General features: G+C 43.7%; 2 protein-coding genes across 4 annotated transcripts; both read right to left on the reverse strand.

The window, feature by feature from the left end:
• Positions 1-1,269: 1,269 nt before the first annotated feature.
• On the reverse strand, positions 1,270-4,832 carry ATP5F1E (ATP synthase F1 subunit epsilon). The gene is made up of 3 exons (XM_006049053.4): positions 4,676-4,832; positions 2,850-2,976; positions 1,270-1,427 (listed from the first exon to the last, which is right to left on the reverse strand). Exons 1-2 carry the CDS (start codon positions 4,705-4,707, stop codon positions 2,853-2,855), a joined length of 156 nt encoding a protein of 51 aa, XP_006049115.1. The 5' UTR covers positions 4,708-4,832; the 3' UTR covers positions 1,270-1,427; positions 2,850-2,852.
• A 796-nt stretch (positions 4,833-5,628) lies between these two features.
• PRELID3B (PRELI domain containing 3B) lies at positions 5,629-15,192 on the reverse strand. Of its 3 annotated transcripts, none has more exons than XM_044927812.2 (7): positions 15,028-15,165; positions 11,162-11,285; positions 10,887-11,055; positions 9,680-9,769; positions 9,067-9,137; positions 8,852-8,954; positions 5,629-7,364 (listed from the first exon to the last, which is right to left on the reverse strand). In XM_044927812.2, exons 3-7 carry the CDS (start codon positions 11,022-11,024, stop codon positions 7,245-7,247), a joined length of 522 nt encoding a protein of 173 aa, XP_044783747.1. In that variant the 5' UTR covers positions 11,025-11,055; positions 11,162-11,285; positions 15,028-15,165; the 3' UTR covers positions 5,629-7,244. The 3 variants fall into 3 exon arrangements, 2 of the variants coding, with proteins under 2 accessions (XP_044783747.1, XP_006049116.1); XR_326712.4 differs by lacking the exon at positions 11,162-11,285 and adding an exon at positions 7,932-8,059 and having other exon boundaries at positions 7,229-7,364; positions 15,028-15,192; XM_006049054.4 differs by lacking the exon at positions 11,162-11,285 and having other exon boundaries at positions 15,028-15,186.
• Between the last annotated feature and the right edge of the window lie 367 nt (positions 15,193-15,559).

Raw genomic sequence — 15,559 nt, forward strand, 5'->3', positions numbered from 1 at the left:
CCTGGTACCTTAATTGTGGGGACTGAAGCATGACAACTGAGGGGCCCTGACTTCAAAAGCTCAGGACAAAAGCCTCAGGCACAGGGCTCAAGGGGCTCCTAAGCTGCTTCTGTTCAGCACCCCCGCTCCTCTTTGTGTGCCCTGTGCCGAGAACGAGATAAAACTTACATACAGGTCAAGAGTCTAGGGCAGGAAGTCCTCTCCAGAAGCCAAGAACAAAAACGTTCTCTTGGGCTCGTCCTCAGCGTGGCTGAGTGGCCCTGATAACTTATATAGTGAGCTTAAGCATCAAGGTGAGAGCCGTTCCTGGGGCAGAAGCTGAAGTGTTTCAAAGTTTCCTGTCCAGCTGTATTTCTCCATCCTCCAGAAGTGGTTAACAATCAAGCAGTTCTAGCTCTGCAGTGGGATTTTATTTAGCCAAGTGCTCTCAAGTTTCAAAGAAAGAGAAACACTGCACTTGCAAAAATTCTTATCTCTAAGTATTTAAAGGGTAAATGAATTACCCCAAAAAGTACACTGGACGGCTGTCACGAGCACACCTGAGACCTGCAGTCCAGAGCCTTAGATTTTCATGTCAGCTCAGCCATCAACTCCGTAAGCAAGTTAATGAGTGGTTTTGTCTAGTTTCCTATGAGAAACACTCCCAGGATATAGAAGTTCATTTATAAGACAAAGTAAAAGATATTTTGTGCTTGATAATTTCAACATTAAAAGTACTCCCCTATAGGTTTGAAGTGCATGATAAGAAATGAATACTACAATTTAATATTTTGTTTCCTAATCTGTACTTTTAATAATCATTCTCACTTAGTCTACTGGCTAAGTGGCACCAAGTGGATACGACGGGTGCCTGCAAAGGAGGATGAGGCCAGCAGGCAACCCACCTCCCCTCCCCCACCCCTGGCCACTAGCTCTGACATGATGTCTGCAATTTGAAGATAAGGAGTAAGACAGCTTTGATGACAGAGCCCAATTCTGTCAATTAATGTCATGAAAAAGAGCACTATTTTGAGACATTTTCAAAATGTCTCCTGGATCCCTTTGGTCACTAGATATGACATCTCTTCTTCCTTTAACTTTTTGGGTTTTTTTTTTTTGGCGGCTGTGGGATCTTTGTTCCCCAACCAGGGATCGAACCCATGCCCCCTGCAGCTTGGAGTGCTAACCACTGGACGGACAGAAGTCTCTGTTCTCCCTTTATCATATTCCTGCAGCCGTGCAGATGGCTCCCATAAAGAAGAAGTCTGACAGAAATCAAAAACCAACAGCTAGAGTGAACTGTACTTTAATTTACTGGCATTGTCAATCTATGAACAAGACAGGTATTATTTTGTTTTTTTTCCATGAAGGGAGATGGTTTCCAATCTGCTATAATACGTGCCCACAGCTTCACCTTGTACATGCAGCATTCAGGCTGTACTCAGGGTCTAGAAGGAAAAGAGAAAATCCAAGTTGCTGGTCCTTTTATGTTTTCTTAAAAACCCAACACAAATAGGGGAAATAACTTCCTTACAACGAGCTGTATAATATGATTGTGGCTTCAGTTCACTCGGCTGGTGATAAACCTTGGCTCTCAGATGTAAAAAGTGTGGGTTCACGTGAGAGGCCCTAGCCAAAGAGGCACTTCCCTGCTAAGTAAAGCCAAACACTCTCCCCACAGTTAAGAAACACTCTGCCTTTAGAAGACGTTGAGGCAGTGGGGACTCATTCCCTGTACGAGGTACAGACAATGGTCACTGTGCTGTTTACTGGAGCCAAACCCTACTTCCTGGCCCCAAGGACATCGCAAGGTTGAGGGCATTCGATGCAGGGTTTGGATCAACCATGCTGCAGGCAGAAGTGGGGTGATTTTTCTCAGTTATCTCACTGTTAAAACAAAAACAACCCAACCTAAAGGTCTCATTCCTCAGAATGATGAGATTAGACAGAGAGCCCCAACAGAAACAGGGCTCAATTCAAAACACTGCATCTCCAGACTTGTAATAAAATATTTACTAATTTAAAATGAAAATGAAGAATGCTTAGGGGAGGCAGTTCCAATAAGTAAAATTGCTCATAACCACAAGCTGCCAAAGGATTAATATTTATCACATTTCCTGGCTACTGCTGATCTGAAGCTTTTTTTTTTTAAGCAAAACAAGAAAATTAAATCTGAAAAACATCCCTCTGGTAATTTGCCTCACTTTATCTTTGAAATAATAATGTCAAGAAAGTGGTTTAGAGATCAAATCACTTTAGTAGTTTGAACTTATCAACTGTACGAAACTGTCTTACTTTGCAATGCCAGCATCAGAGGTGAAATGAACCAAACTCTGAAAGCATAATAAATTTAGCAAAACAGTATTCACTGCAGGGTCTTGATGATTTTAATGCTTGATAAGAAATCAGGACCCTTGCCTGTACTGGCAGCCCTTATGCTTGAGAACACTAGCAGATGTGGGGAAAATAAACTCTTAAAGAAGAGTAATTTTTCAAGCTTCTGAAGTAGTTACATAACTCCAATAACAATTATAAAAGTTGGGAGTTTATCCTCCGAATATTTGATTTTGTGTAGACAAATGAAACAGGTTTAATTAAAATAAGATGGCCGATGGCTCTTTACCTAAGCTTCGCTAAATGAACTAAAAATCAATGTGGCAATTACTTCTGCTTGTCAGGGCCTCCCACTGACATTCTTTGATTAAGCCATGGGACTTCTACAACCTGTGTGTCTCAAATTATCATCCCACTAACTCTAAATGTACCAACTGACCAAACATGGACAGTTATTTCTGAGAGCTGAAATTTGATTTTTTAAAGCTTTCTAAAAATTTATGGTGCAACTTTTTCTAAATGTATCAGTAACTTACAGATTATTCTTTTTTCACTTTCACAATTTTTATGGTGCTCCCAGAAGTCTTCATGGCGTTTGCTTTGAATTCAGTCTTCAGTGCATCTCTGACTGCTTTTGCACAGATCTGGGAGTATCGGATGTAGCTGGAAGGAAATGAGAGAGCAAGAAAGCTAATAATCAATGATCCAGCCAGACTGGTTGTGTGACTGTGCTTTTGTTTTCCTGCCTATACTTTTGGTTTCATTGTACATTATTGTAGAACTGAACTTTAAAATAAATGACTGATGCAAAAGGAATATATACAAAGAGAAATAAGACCAGAAAGAAATGTATCGAAGCCTTCATTGGTATTAGAATGGGAGATTTATTTTTCTTTGCACTGTTTTCTCTTCAATACATATGAATTTGAACTAAAAGATGCATCGATTTATTAGAGGGAAAAACCCACAGCACAGTCCTAAATGTTAACAAAGGGTATAACATGACTGTACTTTTTCCCATTTGATTCAACATTTTGTCTTTTATTATTCTTACAAGATAAAGCATACATAATTAAAAGAGGAAAAAAACACACCTATTTTGAATGAAAAGAGCTCTACTTCTGATTATTTAAAGGTTTTCCTCAGAACACTGGATTCTGATTCACAGGTCTGCCATTGAAAATAACTTCCCAATCAAAGTTTCTAAGTTAAACTGAGAAGCCCTTAGAGAACATCATCAATTCGAGCAAAATATCTGACAGCCTGCTTCCTGTTTGCTACGTGGGACTCCCATCAACACCTTATTTTCCAGGAGATGTAAGCTCACTTTTAACACTCTTTGAAAACAGAAAGGGGAGTTTGCTGCTGACTATTTTCTCATATTTTCAGGTTTGTTTTTTGGGGGTCCAGAGATAGGAGTTCAGATTCTTGCTTCCACTCCTAGGAATTGGTGACCTTTGCATCTTTTTGTCTAATTTGCTCACCTGTAAAAACAACAGCACAAAGCAGAAGGATAACAGAATTTGTCCCATTGGTGGCTGGGAGGATGAAAGACCAAGTGAGGTGAGCAGGTCTGCCCCACCTATCGCATGGTAGGTGCTGCCTCTGAGGGGGACCATCATGCCTCCAATCCTACAGAACTCTGCCTCGACCTTGAAAATCAGCACAGTCTTGGGTTGCCCAGTCACATACCCACAGGTCACCATTAGGAGGTGCTACTTAATCTAGTCAAGTAACAAGGTGTGTTAACCTGAGCCAGGTGAGCAGCTCAATCGGGTGTATGGGCAAAGAAACCAGGTGTGACACCTAGATCCATGGTTTCTCCATCTCACCAGAAGCCGTGGCCTCCAGTGTGTTCCATAGTCTGGCTTCCCAGGAGCCACCACTCACCTGTGGCAGAGCTCTTTACACCTTATCAAGGGCTTTCACCCGTTTTACCGATAAACCTGACATCAGGAGTTAATTTTTAATGATGCTAGAAAGAAACGCCAGCTACGGTGACCGTGGTTACACCCAGAGAACCCCTCCGCTCTCTCGAGCTCTGTTACTTCCAGAACCTCAACTGAGTCCAATTCAAAGGCCAAAGGCCGCGCGGGTGAGAAGCGCCGTCCTTGAGAAGACATGGCACTTGTCGAGGGCGCTCCTGGGAGCACGCAGGTGCTCGGTGACACTCGGCAGGTGCCGGCAGGTGCTCGGGCCCCGGCGGCCGTGACCCTGGCCCAGCGTCTGCAGGCCGCCATCTTGGGACCTCACTCGCCGTGCCGACCCCCATCCGCGAAGCGCCCGGCGTGACCTCCGACCCCGGGCCGCCCCGTACCTCCCCGTGCCCCAGAGGTCCGCCCTTCCCGAGGCCTGGGCCTACCTGAGTCCAGCCTGTCGCCAGTACGCCACCATGATGTCGCGAGAGGGGGCGCGTCGGGCCGAATCGCGAGGACCTGTCAATGTCGGTTCGGCGCGCGGCCCGGCTGCCGGAAGGTCAGGTCTGAGAAGCGGAAGGGGCGGGGCTCTGAGGCTGCCAGTCCCGCCCCGCCTTCCCGGACGGCCGTTCACCGCCTCGTCGCAGAATGCTCCCCGCGCCGTGAGCCAATAGGGGCGCGCGACCCGTGCCGCGGTTGCCAGTGCAGGTGTGTCCTGCGGGTTTCCGTAGTAGCCTTGGCGGGGCTAGAGGGGAGGCGTGACCGCGTGGCTCCGGTAGCGCGGGACTCTGAATCGCGTCGAGGCCCGTGTTCTGGGCGCGCCACCCCTTTCCCTCCCCGGGACCCGACGGCCGGGTCCGGACCTTGACGACGCGCCAGCACTACCGTCCCGAGTTAACAGTTAACCATGGCGAGCCGACTCTCGGCAGTTCTGGGGTTTCAGGCCGGCCCAGGGTGGGTAACTAGACCGGGCAGCAGAGCCCGGCCAGGGGAGCGGACCGGACATCGGAGGAAGGGAGGGCCGAGGCGCTGCGCGTCCAACCTAGAATCTAAACCTTGGGCGCTGAGCCGGCTCCAGCACGTGGCATTAGGCGAATTCTTACAAGGATAAAACACTTTTACTCCTTGCAGTTATTAGAAAGAAATTATAATCAGGAAAAACATCATAGTTAAAAGGAAGTTTTTATTAACAGGAAGTTTTTTCTTAATTCATATAAGATCCACCTTTAATATTAAAAAATATGCTACACAGTCTTAGAGCCTTAATTCTAACCCATGAAAACCAGTATTCCAGTCCTCTCAAATGCTTAACAGGTAAAAGCCATTAACTACCAGCTACTTTACTAAAAGTAACTACATTGGAAAATGAAAATTTATAGATTAGAATAAAAAAGTCAGGATAACATTTTGTTTAGAAATCTTTTTATCATTAGGCTATTCTGACACTTTCCAGAACAAGTATAATTTTCAGAAATTATACAAGGTAATTATTAAATATCAATATTCAGCAATGTTTTGTTTAGTTGAAATGCTATTCTAATTGTAAAAAATGTTATAAAAATAAAAAAACCTTATTGGCTTTAATTTGCTTTTACAAATGTCCTAAGAAGCCTCAAGCTAAACAGTATTTTAAGTAGAAAAACACTAATTTTTAAATTGGTATATGATTTTTGTGGTTTATGTACCTATATTAACTGGTTTCTTTTGTAGGAAAACTGACTAGAAGTTTATAGCATTAAGTACTGGGAAATAAATGCAAGAGCTCATCATCTTTTAATAACAGTACTCTGTATGCAACAATTCCAAGGATCATAGATATTCTTACTTAGTGGTTGATAATTAATTGCCTGCTACAAAATACACATATTGGACTGTTCATCCAAAGCAAGGATTTCCTATAAATAAAAGCTGCAAAACAGTTCACAGGGTGCTTTAGGCCAATGCCTTTTTTTTTCACCCTATTATTTTTTTCTTCTCCACCACCCCCATCCCCCGCAGTGACACAGTGTTATTAAAAACATTAAGTCCCTGGGATTTATGCTTCAGATCAAGACATCATTTGAGTAATTTCAAATGATGTACAGCTCTTCATGTAACAAAGATGTTTTGTGGTCATAATTACTTCACAAAGTAATTATATTCAAATAACCTGACATATCATGCTTTAGCAATTACAGAACCGTGATTTTGACACATGGCAATTTATAAGTTAGGCAAATGTGAAATGCTAAAAGATGTGAGCAGCTGTTCTTCTGTTTTAAGTTTAGAGTGCTGCAAAACTCTGGTAATGACTTTATTTCTTCAGTTAACATAACCAGCCCACGATACAGCATACTAAATCATAAAGTACAAATCCAAGGAAGGTAGTATCTTTACTAAGTTACAAAACTTTGGCAAATCAGTACAGTACTCTTTATAACACAATAAAATGTACTTTTGTTGGAGTCATTTATTACTTTCGTGATAATTTTTACTCCAAAAAATGCTGAGTATGAAATTAAAGCATTGTGATTTTTAATGGTGGTTTATAGCAAATTATTTCATACAATTTGTCTTTTTAAAATGATAGTTTCTCCTTTAACAGTGAGTTCCCTCATGGAAGCTCTCCAAGTTTACCGCAGCAGGGCAGTCTTGCGTATGCAGAAAGGGCTCTGCTTGGTTCTGGGGTTGGTCCAAAGCCAGGTAGAGTTCCAGTGCATGAAAAGCTTTAAAATTCTACCTTAAGGAGGTTTCATCAGCCAATACCAATTTCCAAGCATACTTTTCAAAAAGCTTAAAATTTTGCATAAATACTGGAATCCTCAAAATCAGTCATTTCAGACAATACTAATTTCAGCTGATCCCTTTTATTTAGAAACCCTGCACCTCTGTTTGATCAAGTCACATAGCTTTTCTTCAGCTTATTTAAAAAAAAAATTCTACCTAAAATAGAGTTGTATTTTTTAAATAACAAATAAATATACTGCCAGCTTGTAGAGACCTGGGGAACTGGGTGCCATCTATCAACCTCCATTATCATTTCTCCACAAATGCTGCTGCTGCCATGGGTGTCCGTATGCTTCCTCTTGCTGAAGCTGTCAGTTCCTCAAGTTCAGCATTTAATTTATGTATTACCCACTCCATTGCTTCTCGGCCCTTAAAAAAAAAAAATCCAGTATGTTTACTGATACCAAGTGAGGGCAAAGGCATGCACGAATAGCACGTAAGGAAGTCACAATGGGCGGAACAAGCGTAACTAAACCTCACTAGGACAGTTTTTCTTTGTATTTTCTTCTTTAATGTTATTTACCAAATATCAAATGCTTTGAGAAACTGGCTTGATCTAAAACTGGTTTTTGTTTGCAAAAGATGTTCTAAAAAGAATCTACAATTAAATGATAGTGATGTTTTACTTTATGATTAGAATGGTCCCCCTTCTGATGGCGAGGTCAAACTCCGTTTCTCTTTTAATGTCCATATTTACACCAAAATGCTGTCCGAGGCTCTGGTCTAACTTGCTCTCCAACCCCTCTCTCCTGGGACTCTGTGTACTTCCCTGAGGGACAGAATGAGGAGCACTGACTGCTTCTGGCCTTGGAGCCTTTGCACATGTAGCTGATCCACCTGGACCACTCCCTAGCAGACCCCTCACGGCCTACCCACCCCTCGCTCAGAACTCAGCAGCAACACCACTTACTCAGCACTCATGAAGCACTCTCGTACCTTTCTGTACTTTTCCTTTCCTAATGCCGTGTTGTATGATTAATGTCGCCTTCCTCTTAGTTCCACGAGGGCAGGCACCACGTTTGTTTTGCTCCCCGCTGTCTCCCCAGTCTAGCCTAGCACTCTGCCTGACATAGAGAAGGCATCTATGAATATCTTTTGACTGCTGAATGATATTACACGTTATAAAACAGTGCATTAGACATCTCTTTCTCTAAACTTACTTTATTTTAAATCATATATTTTCAATGGGGCAAAAATTAGTTGGGGGGTAGCAGGGAAAAATCTCATTCTTTTAATGTATAAAGCACAGACGCAGACCCATATATCTCTGAATCTGTAGACATAATGTTTGGCATTAAATAATTTCTCAGGGTGGGGATAGTTAGGAGAAAATATCTACAGTGGATCTGGGGGTGAAGGGAGATGATAATGAGAAACAGGCTGAGAATCTATGCTTTCAACAGTGACACACATCTTCACCTCCCCCTGCCCCCAAGTGCTGGGCCCCGAGCCACAGATTTCCCATGATACCTCATTTACTCTTCACACCCAACCCTGTAAGGTGGGTAATTAATCTTCACTTCACAGATAGGAAACTGAGGCAGAGAAAGACTCACTTAGTTAACTGCCCAAGATGAAAGGCTGGTCAGAGTTACAGGTGGAAATTACAGGTGGAATGTGAACTCAGACACATTAGACCCCAGTAACAGCCCACATGGCATCACGTTGCCGGGGCTCAGACAGCTCACAAGGACAGCTCTTCTAAGAAATGACCCAGGAAGACGAGCAAGCAGGACGGACTTCCCACGTGACCCAGCGGTTAAGACTCCGTGCTTCCATTGCAGGGGACCTGGGGAACTAAGATCCTACAAGCCTGCACCCCACCCCCCACGTTGAGTGAGAGCAGCCTTACTTACTTTATTAGCATTTGATGATATCGTACTTGCCATCAGCCCTTCAAGGTAACTGCCGAGACTGACTCCTTTCACAGTAATTATGGCTTCTTGAGTCAAAATAGTTCTAGAACAAAACACATTCGCACAGCTTCAGGATGACCTAATTTTCATTTTTCATACTTAAGAAAAATTAAAATATATTGTAAAATAAGCTTGTTAAAATACTTTTCACTTACTTTTCTGGGTCTTGAGGATGTGGTTTGTATATAAGTCTCTCATCTACCGAAACCATATTTGTAAATGAAATCTACAGAATTAAAAAAAGTCAAATAATGTCGGGAATCAAGATTAAAAACATTTCCCAAATTAACTCACAAACCAAAATCTTGCTGGGTAAATATGCAAAACAGCATATAACCACTTTTATATTACTATGTAAATAGAACTTTTCAATATTCATTGCTTACTTTTTATTAAAAAAGTAATAAATTTTACAAAAGCACCATGATAGTAATAATATACTGATTCCAAATTCATTTTATTGAATGCTATCTTCTAGAAGTAACAGGCAGGCTCATTAGAGCACTGAGGCTGCAAACAGGCAGAGACGGTCCAGCATCTGAGTACGAATTTCTTAGACCAAGCTGAAGAGTGTATGTCCACTTTTGTATCAACTACAAGAGGGAATGGAGAAGGAAATGGCAACCCACTCCAGTATTCTTGCCTGGAGAATCCCATGGACAGAGGAGCCGGCAGGCTACAGTCCATGGGGTCGCAAGAGTTGGACACGACTTAGTGACTACACCACGACCACAAAAGAAGAAAAAACTAAGCCAGGTAGTTACTTACATTTGTAGATTTAAGTTCCATTGTTTTCTCTACAGGATCCACTACAGAATGTTCTTGCACATATGTTTTGGTTCTTGCCGCACCAATAATCTAAGTAAAACACTTGGAATTAGTGATCAGAGGAGGATTTCTTAACTAGTGTTATCAATATTTTATTTGTAGGTAAAGATGTGTTAGTATTTTGAACCAAAAATGTGTTTTCATAAAAAACACAAAGAATGAGACAAAGATCAGAAAGGAGGCCCACTTAAGGGAGAAGAGGAGACTCCCAGACACAAAAACCTTCCGCAGAGACAATTTAGCCACCAGCCAGCTGAGAACGTATGCAGGACAAGGTAGGATGCGGAAACTGCCAAGGTTGACGTGAAGCAGTGAGCCTGACATTCGGGAAACATAGATGGAGAGAAAGGAGAGCTTCAGAGTGTCTGTCAGGGTTTCCCTGGTGCAGTCCAAGGGGAACGATGTGGTGGCTCTGCTCTCCAGGCAGAAGACCAGCCACTTCACAGGGAGGTAACACAGCACATCCAAGGGCACGCCCACGCTCTGACCCCAAGCCCATCCCAACCCTGCTCACTTCTTTGTCCTCATCATCTAGTGCAGCAGTTAGAACAAAGGAAGCAGTTAGCACATTGCTGGTGAAAAACATGTACTTTCATTTTCTGCGTGGGCCCACCTTCTATGAAGAGAGTTTCTACAGATAACTTGGTCCACTTATACTAGGATTCTCTCCCATCATGATAGACTGGATCCCTAAAACCTGCTCCCTTGAAAGAGCACAGAATTACATTTTCCATTGTACAGGCAGAAGCACCAGATCTTGGAACAAACATGGCCACGGCAAACTGAGATTATGCCTCACTTAACGTCGCAGCACCACTGACCCCAGCAGCTGCCCACTAACCACCAGCACCAAATCCCAGCTGCCATAGCTCAAGCTGTTGGCAAGGTAGGAAAAGCAGAATAAAACTTTCAGATCACAGAGCATTAGCTGGCTTCCTTCAGAAGGTTTTATCAGGTGACTTCATGAAGACTGTAATAATATTTCCAATTCATTATACACTCATAACTCAAGTTTATTATAATACAATTTGAACTGATGCAAAAATGACATTCCAAATCGGCTCCCACCACCTATTTGAAATTATAATGTGGTCTAGAAAACTTCTCTCCAGCAGTCACGCTGCTTCAGGAACAAAGGCACACTTACAGACTTCACAATGGAAGGCAGTCCCCACTCTGTGCTGAGAAGTCTATGGCTGTGCAACTTTCCAGAGGGATCTATGTGTCTGTCCAGTACATCAACTCCAACCACACTCGGATTCATAGGATTTGGGTATTTCTGCATTGCAGCTGTTGTAACGGTTTCCCATGGATGGCTGCAGACACGAATCAAAAATCAAACCTTTAACAACATGCATATAAATTCAACCATTTATATAACTCATCAAATTATTCTTTACAATTAAAGTTTACTTAATTTACCTAGGGAAAATTATTTTCTGAAATGTTGACCGGAAGATGATTTCAGGGGGCTCAGTCTACATTATGAAGGTGTACAGATTTCAGTCTTTTTTTCAGTACACAGGCTATGTGTCACAGCTGATGCCTGCAAGGTTAAAATAACCTATAGAACACTCCAGTAGTTTCCTGAGTAATATTTTCCACTCACCAGTATCCTCTCACACATAAATTTTGTTTCTAAGAATCACTGATTCATATTAAACATGTACTTGCCTCTAATAATGTAATAAATAATCGTGACCCCTCCAGCCAATCTTTTTATTCTTTACTTTCCTCCAAGGAGTGGTTCTGACATCTGTTTTGAAAAGGTCACTCAATATACTGGTTTTTTTTTTTAAGGTACTCCTAATGTGCCATTTTGGAGACGGCAATGGCACCCCACTCCAGTACTCTTGCCTGGAAATCCCATGGATGGAGGAGCCTGTTGGGCTACAGTCCATGGGGTCGCTAAGAGTTGGACACGACTGAGCGACTTCACTTTCACTTTTCACTTTCATGCATTGGAGAAGGAACTGGCAACCCACTCCAGTGTTCTTGCCTGGAGAATCCCAGGGACGGGGGAGCCTGGTGGGCTGCTGTCTATGGAGTTGCACAGAGTCGGACACGACTAAAGCAACTTAGCAGCAGCAGCAATGTGCCATTTTCTAATAGTCTCTCTTCATCAGCCTTTGCTTATGAAGGATTAAGATGGCAACAGCATCAGGGAACTTGCAGCATCTTTATATTTCTGGAAAAACACATGTACTTGGGTGATTTACAACATAATGTACATTTGTTCTCTTCACAGTTTACCTGAACAATATACTTATACAAAAGATACCCCTTTCTAGTGAACCTCTGACTAATTACAATGAGCATTAAAAGTGACTGATTCTACATCTTCACTGAAAGGAAAGACAAGATCTGGAGATGGTGTTTCAAACTTCACTTACTGATAAACGACACAGCATGGCTTTTTATTTTTCTAAAAGCAAAACAAGTAGGTACTAATCTATTTTAACTTTTCAGAGCAACTAAGCCTAATAACTTTTTGTGGACAGAAGAAAAATCTCAACCCCACTTGCTTCGCAAAACCCTGGACAACCATTTTTTTTTTTAAATTTACTTCTAATTGAAGGATAACTGCTTTACAATATTGTGCTGGTTTCTGCCATCCATCAGCCATAGGTATAAATATGTCTCCTCTCTCTTGAACCTCCCTCCCATTCCACCATTACTCTTAATGCTTTCATTTTTGCTATACTATTCAGAAATGAATCCCATTGTATTTTTAATCTCAAGCCTTATTCAGCATTAAGTGCAGGCATACAAGCAAATCTATTTCACAAATCTAAACAGTCCCCACAAAAAGAAGTGATAGGGGACAAGCACTCTGACTGTTACCAAGGCAACTATCTAAAATGACAATCAGATGAGTGAGCCCATCCCTGTCTCCATCTAGTCAGAGACTCTGGATAGCTGGCTTCCTGGAACTTATTCTCTTCCCCACCTGCTCTAAAAAATTAGCAATTGCAAGGTTTCAGGATGGTTGTATGTTATTTGTAATTCAGTACTTCTCTCCTCTCTGGGCCAACCTGAAAACACTGATGTTGACTTAGCTTTATAAAACACGTCTAGCTCAAAAATCACAAAGGATATATATGACAATAAACAATCTTCCAGAAATTCATTTTAACTGAATTAATGTAATCATGTGAAAAGACTTCACACTGCAAGACATTCAAAAGATAGTGCCAAAGGGCAGTCAATCAGTGGAACTGGTGCTGGCTTGGTGAACTGTCCAATTGTTTCACCTATAAAACGTGGGAACACTTCACTGAGGCAGCAATAATGTCTTGATTATTTACCAAAGTGGAATCGATCCAAAGAACAGCGCCTGGTGCCTAGTGGGCTTTCATATTTGGTGTAAGAATCAATGAATGACTTCAACTAGATACCAACTACATGCTAGACCTCAGAAGGAAGTCTGGCAACTCAAAGATGGGAAATACACAGAAAGTCTTCTAAGATGACTTAGATGTTGGTTAGTAACATCCTTAAGATGGGAAACATAGGCAAAGTGTAAAATTTGAGAGCAGAGATAAACAACTTCACTTTCAGGGATGCTGAGTTTGAAAAGCCCGCAGAACACTGGAGCAGAGACACACTGCTGAAACCTGAAAATAAGGATTTGAAGGTCAAGAGAGGCTGGAGCCCTAGGTACAGATTTGGCTGCTGGGAATGTGTATGTATCAGCTGGGACCTTGATCAAGAAGTCAGATTATCTGGGGAGAATCAGGGCTTCTCCCAGAACATGCAGAGCATTTATGTGAGTATGTCTATGTTCTGGGAGCAGAGTCTCAGAGCCTTCATCAAATTTCAGAGATGAAATGCAAGAAGGCCAATAGCAGAATTTCACTGAGCATTTACACTGAAGGGGAAAAAGAGAGGGAAACATTAAAGAAAAGGGCAGAATGAGTGAAGAGGAGGGGTGGGGAACAACCTAGGGAGAAGAGTGTTAAGGAAGAAAGTTATAAGACACAGTGGAAAGAACTTAAGCATTTAAACCCAGAAGAAAACTGCAAAGAAGAAACCACCCATGATCCTAATGGTTCAAACAGAGTAGAAGAATTTGACCTGGTTAAAGAATATAAAAAAGACTACAAATTTAGGGTCTCCCCCCTAAAAAATAGTAAACATTAGGGAGAAAAGAAACCTTCCCTCTGATTCTAACATTCTCTGCTTTCTAGGATCTAGCGAACTCCTGCATGCGTCTGATTTGATAAGAATGTAAACAGTCTACAACATGTTTTAACACTGCCTTCAGAAACGTCATTTTGTTTTTGTTTTTAAACCAAATGGTTACACTAAAACATACTACCAAAGCTATAAAAATTAAAACAGTGTGGCAACAATAGCAAGATCAGTCAAATAGGGCAGACAGCTCAGAAATGGATTAAAATATAAATCACAGCAGTGTTTTAGGATGAAGGCGGCATTTCAAACCGGTGAGAGGAAAAATTATTAGTCAATAAACAGTGATGAGATAATCGATCAACAATTTGTTCAGGCAAAAACGATACAGGGGATTCAAGGCATGGTTCTTCTGCACAATGAATCATGGAAGCAGCCAAGAATTTAATTCTCAACATCCAACTGGTTTAAGACCTTTTTCCTTAGTAAACATTTCCCCCTAACCAGGAGATGTTAATGAACATGGCCTCAAAGACATCTCAGTGCTGTCAGGCCCTGACAACACCGTCATCTTCCGTGTCTCAGACGACGGAAATGGGTAACCCAAGGTCACACAGCTTGTCAGAGTCAGGGCTGTACCTTGGACTCCAATTCCAAGGCCATAAATTGCAATTCCTCAAGGCACGAAGCTGCTGGAAAAAGTTCCACTTCCTGGTCGCCTGAGCTCACCCTAAATCCACATTCCGAGGTTAAGAAACTCTACCTGAAGGTGGCGGGGCGACCAGAATCTCGCCAGTCCACGCCTTTCTCCAGGATCCTCGGGCCTACCGGGCTGTCACGGACCTCGTGTTCGGCGCCGCCCCTGCCACCCGAGGGGGCGTCCCCTAGAGGAAGGCCGCAAAGGCCCCATCCCCAGTCCCCTCCCGTCCGGCCGTGTCCCCTGGGAGCCCACTTCTGGGGTGTCCCCAGGGTCGTGACCTTGGACCCCAAGCCCCGGGCTCCGAGGCGCTCGGGCCCAGCTCCCCACACTAGGCCCGACGCCCAGAAGCTTCCTGAAGTGCGCCGGGGCCTCGCCGCGACTCCGGGCCCAACCTACCCTCCTACCCCCAGTTGCCCCGTGACCCCCGCCGACCTGCTCCTACCCCCAAACTTACTCAAAGACGTGCTCCGAAGTCCAGATCTTCATGGTGTCGGCGGCCAGCACGGTGTCCGGGCGGCGCTAGGGCACAAATGAGGCAAAGAGGCCACTCTTGCCCCCGCCCCGCCCCTCAGCCTCCGAGCCGGCCACCCAATGCGCACGCGCCGTCGGGCCCGACGCGAGGGACGTCCCGACGCGCTGCCCCACGCCCTATCCCGGCCCGGGTTTTGCCCCAGCCTTGCGCGCGGCGCAACGGAGCCCCGCCCCTTAGCGCCTGGCGCACCGCGCCGGCGCAGTTCGAGGGCAGCGCTCCGGGCCGCAGGCGCGGGCGTTGTACTGCGCAGGCGCGGCACACGGTTTACGGCCCGCCCCCTCGAGGGCGTAGGCAGGAGCGCGGTCGTCAGGGCCGAGTTGGGCCTGGCCCAGCCGGTTCTTCGGCGCGCAGGCAGGTCGCCTCACCTCTTTCCATCCCAGCCCGTGCTTGCCTGGGGTTCTGAGGCCTGTTGACTGGTTCAGTCTGGCCGCTTACGCCGACTGCGCCTGTGTGT

The sequence above is a fragment of the Bubalus bubalis genome, chromosome 14 (assembly GCF_019923935.1).
Source record: "Bubalus bubalis isolate 160015118507 breed Murrah chromosome 14, NDDB_SH_1, whole genome shotgun sequence".
Classification (NCBI taxonomy): domain Eukaryota; kingdom Metazoa; phylum Chordata; class Mammalia; order Artiodactyla; family Bovidae; genus Bubalus; species Bubalus bubalis.